A 9,161-nucleotide genomic window follows, 5' to 3' on the forward strand; every position below is an offset into this window, starting at 1 on the left:
TAATGCAACAAATTAATTCCTCCATTTTCTTAATTTTATTTTATTTTATTTCACATTATAAAAAATAATCAAAATTAATTAGTAATTTAAATAATCTAAATCAGGAATTAGGCTTAGAATTATTATTTTTCTTTTCTAATCTTTGTCTTTTCTTTTCTTGATAAACTTCCATGTTATCAAACCATTGTTTATACAATATTTGTGTATCCAATGATACGTCCATAGATTCTAAAATAAATAAATAATAATTAAAATCCAATTAAAATAAATAAATAATAATTAAAATCCAATTAAAACTAATAATAATAATAATTAAAATCCAATTAAAACTAATAATAATAATAATTAAAATCCAATTAAAATTAATAATAATAATTAAAAATTAAATCCAATTAAAATTAATAATAATAATTAAAAATTAAATCCAATTAAAATTAATAATAATAACTAAAATCCAATTAAAATTAATAATAATTAAAATCCAATTAAAACTAATAATAATTAAAAAAAATACTTACCTTTATATTTATTCCAATTGGAGTTAATTTCCTTAGAAAATAAACAAATTGGTAATTTGCTATCAAATTGTACGAGTTCAAACTGCAAAAAAAAATATTAATTAATATTAGATTAACTATTAATTAATTTGAATTAAATTAAATTAAGTTTAATTATAATTATCTTAGTAACCTTTTTGGAGTCATTTGAAGCTTTTTTATAAATTGTAACTGCGTCATTATCCAATGGAGTTAGAACTAAAAACATTTCCGGGTTGATAATAGAAGCTAAGATGGGTTGGACTTCAAAATTAATATTTTCAAGATGGATTAATTTAATTTTATCTTCATCTTCATCTTCATTAAAAAAATTAAAAGTGGCGCAAATTTTATTGCCATCAAACAAAACAGCAACTAAGGTTTCATTTGAAACTATGCTTTTAACCGCAACTGTTTTTGATTCTTCATCATTATTAATAATAACGTCATTAACATCGATTAAAAATATTTCTTGTCCTTCTAAATAATTCCAGACTCTAATAGTTCCATCCTAAGAATTAAGATTAATTAATTAGTTAATTAGTTTAAAACTAATTAAACAATAAGAGTTAATTTATTTTACACCAGATCCTGATAGCAAATAATTTAGTTTGTCTCCTGTTAATGCTAGAGAAGTTACAAATCTAAATGGGAATTTAATTTAAATTAAATTAAATTAAATTAATTAGTGAATTTTAAATATAACTCAATTAGTGATTAATTTAATTACTGAGTATGTCCTAAACAATATGTATGAATATTATAACAATTTGGGAAGTTTGAAACTCTAATCTTTTCATCTCTGTCACAAGTTATTACGTATTTATCATCAGGGGTTATAATCTGAAATTTAGGGTTAATTTAATTATAATTAAGGGTGTAATATTAATTATATTTAACTTACAATATCTAATAACATTGATAAATGGCCAAATATAAGTTTGCCATTTCTGTCAGTTTCTTCTACAGAATACTGATAGACATCTCCTCCTTTATCAGCGGCTAATAAGTACTTTGCATTCTTTGTAAATTTAATTTTGATGCATTTTCTTACAACCAATCTAATTAAGAAAATTAGTTTTAATTTACAAGGATATAAAGGTATTTACACCCCCCTTTTTTACCTGTTACTTTGAAGTCCCCAAGAGCCAGAATTATTTTTCCATACAATTAATCTTTTCTCATCATCATTTATGGCTAAATAATTTCCACATGTTGACATACAAGCGCATAATACATTGTTTTTCACAGGTTGTTTGTCATCTCTGATAAGTGACAGAAACATTAAGCATTTAAAACAAGAGTGCTGTCAGAAGCGCGGGTGTGACGTCACCCATACTGTTTTCCCATAAAGAAAAAACGGTAACTGTCATGGCCGCCCATTGCTAAAGGTAGACTCATGACGTTTAACCTTGGATCTGATGTCACAACTGACAGCACTCTATAAACTAAACTTACTGTTTCACTTTTGGTTCATCTGTTTCCATATTTTCAGCATTGGGTTCAGTATTTTTTGTTTTGGGCTCCCCGCGGGCTGGTACATCGGGGTAATGGATAAATGATACGTCATTTGACCTGTGAAACAATTCCTTAGAAACTAATTAAAAATTAGGTTAATTAATTTTAGGCCATCTTACTCTTTGTTGAAAAGTAATGTAGTTGAAGAACATACAAAAGCTTGGTGATTGGTCCCTTGTAAAATATACGCCATATTTACTATAACTAGTTAAAAATTAAATGTTCAAATTTAAATTTTAAATCTCATAAACAATCCATACGACCCTAACGCCATGCGGTGCGGTATGTCATGACCATAGATATAGTAAAACTATAAAGGGTCTAGATCCACTTCGCTGGCTTAGGCTTAACGAAAAAAACGTGGAAGGGGCAACGAGCAGACAGCCGCTATTTTCTGGGGGTAGCCGTATAAAACGCCATCTATCGGCAACTTTCGAAACTAAATTAAGGGATGAGCTTAGAGTAGTGGCACTCTGTGTTAACCCCCTATAGGGCATAATAAGTCAAACCCTCGGAGATGCCATTACTCCATTTTATACGAGCTAAGAGCAGAAAAACGTATTTTATAAATTTTATACCTGTAAAATCGTTTAAAAAACACTTGGAGCTTGTATTTCTACTTACTTTCGAGGAAATACCACCGTTTTCTGAAGGTAAGAGTCTTTTTTTTATACATTTATTAGTAATAAAAACATTTAAGGCGAGCTAAGCCTTGGTCATGGCCATAATGTAGATTTGATTTGCACATAGAGAAAAGAGGCTGTACTTTTGTGACTTTGAAAATTTATTTTTTAGGCTTTTCGAACATTTCTATGGCAAAATGAGGTAGGCCTAGGAGACTAATGAAATATTTAGTGGATAATTTTGAAGCAAGGTATCATTGATGAATTGGTTGTCTTTCACTATCATCAAGATTTCGATGTTATCGGGTGGCACAAATACTGCCCAAAAGCATACGGGTACGTTACACACGAAAAGCTGACCCTGAATCTGATGATAGACGTTCCAGTTCATCCGTTTCTTCGTCAATGTAAAGGTAAAAGTTACCCGAAGCTGCTTTTCCTCTGATAGTTTCTTTATTTTTGAAAATAGTGTAAGGGCATTTGATCTCCACTAAGTACAGCTGGTCCTCAACCAGTATAAGGCAATCGGGGCTTGCCCCAAGGAAGCAAAATTGTGGATTAACAATCAAACCCACAGTGGTGTGACACTGGGTATTGATGTGTTGCCTGAATATTTGAAAAAGCAGCGGGTTCATGCTTCAATCCATGATCAAAGGACAACGCTCCCATTTCTTCTAATGCTTCAGATTGTTGCTCGAGAGTCAAATTACGGAGAGTCAGTTTAGGGATAATTTCATCGGTTACATTAATTTGATCTCCAAATTAGGATGGAATCGCGAACCGTACGGTTTGAGCGCTCTACATAGTCTCTTTCCAGTGGTGGGAAAGAAATCTGATTTTGTAAAATGTTTTGAACAAATCCGTAAACTGGAGATATCAGTGGACAGAGGTCCTACAGCTAATGTTATAGAATTAATCCACTTCTTTCTAGTGGCAGTCTCTTTCGGAAAGTTGTGGTAAGAAAGAAAACGTTCTTTACACCTACAGTTTGAACGCAGCAAACATGAGTTGAAGCCATGATTGTTACATAAATAAGTAAATAAAAACGTTTATGTTATATTTTGTTTTATGCCTTTAAATATAGAGACACACACTTATCAAAGTTTGTTATGGTGGGCACCATTATCGACTCTTATTTTAAGAATATGTAACAGTTTAATGTCCGGATATTTAAATATCAGTACCTTAAAACGTTGCTAACGTTTTTTTAACATGATAAAATAACGTTTTTCAACGCTGAAAACAACGCTAATCACTAATCTGCCGTGTTTTACAAGACCAAGGCTTAGCTCGCCTTAAATGTTTTTATTACTAATAAATGTATAAAAAAGACACTTACCTTCAGAAAACGGTGGTATTTCCTCGAAAGTAAGTAGAAATACAAGTTCCAAGTGTTTTTTAAACGATTTTACAGGTGTAAAATTTATAAAATACGTTTTTCTGCTCTTAGCTCGTATAAAATGGAGTAATGGCATCTCCGAGGGTTTGACTTATTATGCCCTATAGGGGGTTAACATAGAGTGCCACTACTCTAAGCTCATCCTTTAATTTAGTTTCGAAAGTTCCCGATAGATGGCGTTTTATACGGCTACCCCCAGAAAATAGCGGCTGTCTGCTCGTTGCCCCTTCCACGTCGACCTCCCATTGAATTGTGTATCTACCCTTTTAACATATCTATGGTCATGACCCTATGACGTCATAAACGCGCGTTTTCGCCGCCGCCAATCGCTGCATTCGTTGGCGGTCATTTATTTCAAAATGTCGGCGACGAAGACCACGCTAGAATACGAAGGTTGTAATTATTTTAGACAAAGAATAATTATCGCTACTTTAAGTAATAGACCAGTAAGAATTAAAAAGATTAGGGATAAAGATGTAGATCCAGGCGTTAAAGGTAGAAACTCTAAAATGACCTTGAGATACTAGTAATGATATAATTTGAAACACGTGGACCAAGGCTTAACGAATTTCGCTTGTTTTTGTTGCAGATTTTGAAATCAACTTGTTGAAGCTTGTCGAAGAAGTATCGAATGGATGCAAAATTGACATTAACGAGTCTGGAACTAGGGTTTTCTACCAACCCGGTTTATTACACGGTGGAAAGATTGAACATCAATGTAGTACAGAAAGATCCATTGCCTATTATTTGGAAGCGTTGATTGCTTTTGCTCCTTTTTGCAAAAAACCCTTGGATGCTACGTTGTTTGGCATTACAAATGATCAGAGAGACCCTTCCGTTGACTGGATCAAAGCTTCGACTTTGCCAGTATTGAAGAGATTTATCGGAGTTGATGAAGGATTAGAATTGAAAATAATCAGTAGGGGTTTACCACCAAATGGTGGAGGAGAAGTAAAATTCACTTGTCCCATCCGGAGACAACTTAGACCCATTCAATTCACAAACCCTGGCAAAATTAAACGAATAAGAGGCGTAGCGTACGCTGTCAGAGTGTCTCCAGCCATGGCAAATAGAATGGTTGAATCTGCCAAAGGAATTTTACTGAAATTCCTGCCTGATATTTATATCCATACTGACTCTCTGAAAGGGAAACACGCTGGAAAGTAAGTATTTGATGCTTGTGGAGAGCAAGAAACTTATAAAGCTGGATAAATCCTCTCTAATTATCCATCAACAGATCACCTGGTTTTGGAATTTGCTTGTATGCTGAAACCACTGAAGGTGTGGTTTATTGTGCTGAAGCTATCTCAAATCCCGCTGGATCAGATAAGGGTCCTAGTGTCCCTGAAGATGTAGCTGAAATGGCTACATCCGCATTACTTGATGAAGTTTTTAATGTTAGTTTTAGATTAAATTAGTTTTCTTTACCCTAAACTTAAAAAAAGGGATCAAGTTGTTAAATTAATTAACAATATTTTTTCAGGGAGGTTGTGTTGACTCTGTAAATCAAAGTTTAGCATGTCTCTTCATGGCTTTGGGTCCTCCTGATGTTTCCAAGCTAAAATCGGGAACTTTAACCCAAAACACGTAAGTATAACGTCCAAGGAGGTTTAGGGAAATAGATTTCTGGTTCTGCTCGAGAAATCTGTTTTTCTTATCTTTCAGAATACAATTTTTGCGACATTTGAGGGACTTTTCCAGCGTCGTTTTTAAATTAGACGTTGAAAAAAGGGACGACGATGATGACTTAAAAATTGGGGGAGAAAAAACGTTATTAACGTGTTTAGGAATTGGTTACACGAATCTTAGCAAAACTATACGTTAACGAGCATAGTTTTTTGCTAATGTATATATTGACTTTCTTTTTCATACATAAAGAAAAAACACAAAGAAACAAACATTTTTCTTGAACCATTTAGCAATTTATTTTGCAACAAAAAAACATTTCTCTAAAATTTCTTTAGAGAGAGAAAAAAAAACTAGGCCTACATATAATCTGGTAGCGGTGTGCGAGTAACGAGAACTCACACACCACATGTTATTTATGTTTAATTGAATATCGAGTACAAGTTAGACTAACTACAGTCACTTAAACGTTTAATTTAATTTAATTTATTTAAAATTATCCAGGTTAGGTTTTATTAATTTATAATACTTCAAACAGGTTTAGAGGTTTATTGGTAGCTAGCTACGTTAAGGTATTAGGTTTTGTCTTCGCTTCGCTTCATTCCCTTCTCCATAGCTGCCGAAATGTTTATTCAGACTAGTAGGTGGGATGTTTACTTAATTGTTTACAAAAATTGTAAGCTTTCTTCGAAAAATAGATAGAACCATCTTTTCTTTAACCAAAAACATCAAAATTAAAAAAGAGATTAAATTAATCTTTGATCATATGGAATTTTCTTAAGCATCGTTGACGTGTTACATATAGTATTATATCTTTTATCGGAGTTAATGGTGGGTGAATTATAGTAGCCCCATTACAGGTACAAGTACCTTGTTGTTTAAGGTTAGAAGTACAGTTTATAGACATCTCTTGGTTATTTACAAAAAGGACATGGTTTGTGGTGTTAATATGTCTGCGTTCTACAAAGATCGTTGATCGAGTGCGCATGAATTATAGTTTGTATTATTTTCTTTATCGTTAAGGATGGGTTTTGGTTGAGCAGGTTTCTTAAAGAGATCCGATACGAAGAAAACCTAGTTAAAAAGATTAAAGATTAGTTAGAAATAATTAAAACTTAGCGCCAATTTTATCCCAACCCAGATTATCTGATTACACTTACAACTATCAACGCCACAACGACTCCTTGAATGGAACCAGCCATTACGTCACTCCAATGATGTTTATAATCAGAGATACGTGACAGAGCAGTACCCCATGCCGCCCATAAACACAGAGCTTGAAGGAATGGACGCAATAACTTCACTTCACGGTAAGTCATCCTCGATTGTAGATAGAGCTAAGATGGAAGAATTAGGTTTGGGGTTAATTTTATAACGCGTCATATCATATCATATCATATCATGGTAATTGACGTACTGCCACGAATAACATGGTGTAAGCCGAAAACGATGAATGTCCGGACATAAATGACAATCTAGCTTCTCGTATCAAAGCTTTGTCTTCTTTAAGACAAGTGTATTCTCCGGGGTTGATGTAACGGTTTTGGTATTGCGTTAACTGGCAGTTTATGTTGGGTTCGCAAACATACATGAAATGGGGTCGTAAGCGACCAATTGTGTATTTCGCTGTGAAATTATACAATATTTAGCTCTCTACGCAAAAGGGGTGAAGGGAAAGACCATAAACTTTACCGATATCGGTAGTTAACTGAGAAAGAGCTGCCCCAAAGAGAAAAACCCCCCATTTTCGGTAAATCTGCCATATTAAAGGATGGATATTGTATTTTAGAAAGTGGTAGCGTTTGCTGTAGAGGGAAATTTCGCATTGGGTTACGTAACGAACAGTTTCAGTTGCAAATATCTGAAATCAATATAATAATTCGTTCAAGTGGCAGAATTTAATTGCCATTTAAGATTTTTTTTTCAAGTACCACAAAACTTGGAACTATAATGCCCACACAATATAGGCACGTATTAGTAATGGTAGATTCCTTATAAGGATACATAATTGACTCATCGTCGCAATTGAAACCCCTTTCAAAAGGTTGTCCAACCAAAAATAGAATCAATATTGGCAACCCAACTACGGTGAAAAATAAAATTAAACTACTGTCACGCTGACACAATAGAAAGAGAGCAAGAGAGTACGCACCAACTAGTATAAGGATAAAATCCAATATCACACGCAGGAAAATTGGTATTTTCTGTGCCATTTTATTTTAATTCTTTTTAGTATGATACAGTTAATACTGTTCCTCCACTTTCAGTAAAAATTCACTAAGAGATAAACAGTGTTTGACAGTTACCTTACATTCCTAGTAGTAATAATAATTATCCTTCCTTATTAGTTTAAATTAGTAGAACAGCGTAACCCTGTACTTATATTATTATTGCAATGGCATTGCGCCAATTTTTATTTTCTTTATGTCAAAAAGTACTTTTTTGCCATGTGTATTTTGGGATACTGTAGTCATGCTATAGTGACCCAGCGTTTTATATAATAATAATTGCTAATTTAAATATATTTTACGCGTGAGAAAATTAATTGGATTATGTACCACTGGTTTACGTTAAACCACGTGACAATGTCCTTGGTAGTGACTCGTGAGAGACTACCTGGCTCTTATACGGTTGGTAACTGAGCATATGTTTAAGGGTGGTATGCCGTTAACCTATTAAGCCAGGCCGCTCTACCTCATTAATTATAATTTTAATTACTTCCTACATACCTACCTACCTTCTTTGGTTTTCCTAAATTTGATTAATGATCATAGTGAGATGCGCGAAAGAATCCGTGTAAATTTCGAAATGTTCTCGGTAAAACTAGAGACTAATCTCATGGTATTTATTTAATTTTATCAAATGCAACAATATTGATCGCGACGCGAATTTCCTCTGAAACGTCACGTTAGGCCCATCCCCGTGCTGATTTATGTAGGTCTATCTCGTGTGTCTTTTGACTCGGTCTCGGCACCTGCCTTCCCTGTCGGCGAAAATCAAACATTTTGTATCGACCATTTAGTTGAGCGGGAAATACAAACTAGGCTTAGTATTATTCAATATTGACTTTACAGGTAGAACTTTGCTTTAACTGTATTATGATTCATGGGAAAATACAAAATACCATGGAGTGCGTATTCATAAGATATGTTCCATAAGTTTGTCACTGGTAACTTAGAAACTGGAGCTTGTTATATTCATATTATTTAATTTGTTTAATTTAATTTTAATTACTGTTTCTTTTGTATTATATTATCTTGTAATGTAAAGTGTACATAAGTATTTTCAAAACGTTTCGGAGCTGTAAGACCTTTTCTTTGGTCCTAGCTCGACAATAAAAACGGAGCAAAAAAAAAAAGTGACGTAGGTCATAGATTCTCGTGAAGCGACGCCTGGTTTTGGCACTGTCAAGGCTTAGTACTGACAGACTAAATAGGAACCGTGTGTAGTCATTTCAAT

The 9,161-nt window shown here is 33.4% G+C and overlaps 3 protein-coding genes across 6 annotated transcripts; 1 reads left to right on the plus strand and 2 right to left on the minus strand.

Annotated features, from left to right (window-relative positions):
- Positions 1-24: 24 nt before the first annotated feature.
- wuho (tRNA (guanine-N(7)-)-methyltransferase non-catalytic subunit wuho) lies at positions 25-2,590 on the minus strand. Of its 2 annotated transcripts, none has more exons than XM_089862512.1 (9): positions 2,174-2,590; positions 1,995-2,111; positions 1,661-1,801; positions 1,441-1,597; positions 1,267-1,379; positions 1,120-1,180; positions 691-1,047; positions 519-600; positions 25-228 (listed from the first exon to the last, which is right to left on the minus strand). In XM_089862512.1, exons 1-9 carry the CDS (start codon positions 2,245-2,247, stop codon positions 101-103), a joined length of 1,230 nt encoding a protein of 409 aa, XP_089718638.1. In that variant the 5' UTR covers positions 2,248-2,590; the 3' UTR covers positions 25-100. The 2 variants fall into 2 exon arrangements, with proteins under 2 accessions (XP_089718638.1, XP_089718639.1); XM_089862513.1 differs by having other exon boundaries at positions 1,995-2,133; positions 2,209-2,589.
- Positions 2,591-4,397: 1,807 nt separating this feature from the next.
- Rtc1 (RNA terminal phosphate cyclase 1) lies at positions 4,398-6,625 on the plus strand. Its single transcript, XM_089862514.1, has 5 exons — positions 4,398-4,571; positions 4,666-5,239; positions 5,314-5,473; positions 5,560-5,663; positions 5,742-6,625. Exons 1-5 carry the CDS (start codon positions 4,436-4,438, stop codon positions 5,899-5,901), a joined length of 1,134 nt encoding a protein of 377 aa, XP_089718640.1. The 5' UTR covers positions 4,398-4,435; the 3' UTR covers positions 5,902-6,625.
- LOC149588558 (putative phosphatidate phosphatase) lies at positions 5,977-8,681 on the minus strand. 3 transcript variants are annotated; one of them, XM_089862521.1, is made up of 7 exons: positions 8,440-8,681; positions 7,855-7,979; positions 7,634-7,785; positions 7,395-7,563; positions 7,120-7,328; positions 6,863-7,039; positions 5,977-6,776 (listed from the first exon to the last, which is right to left on the minus strand). In XM_089862521.1, exons 2-7 carry the CDS (start codon positions 7,913-7,915, stop codon positions 6,663-6,665), a joined length of 882 nt encoding a protein of 293 aa, XP_089718647.1. In that variant the 5' UTR covers positions 7,916-7,979; positions 8,440-8,681; the 3' UTR covers positions 5,977-6,662. The 3 variants fall into 3 exon arrangements, with proteins under 3 accessions (XP_089718647.1, XP_089718648.1, XP_089718649.1); XM_089862522.1 differs by having other exon boundaries at positions 8,436-8,681; XM_089862523.1 differs by having other exon boundaries at positions 8,432-8,681.
- Between the last annotated feature and the right edge of the window lie 480 nt (positions 8,682-9,161).

The sequence above is a fragment of the Phalangium opilio genome, unplaced genomic scaffold (genome assembly GCF_054372755.1).
Source record: "Phalangium opilio isolate 3A_F unplaced genomic scaffold, DU_Popi_V2 ptg000540l_1, whole genome shotgun sequence".
NCBI lineage: Eukaryota > Metazoa > Arthropoda > Arachnida > Opiliones > Phalangiidae > Phalangium > Phalangium opilio.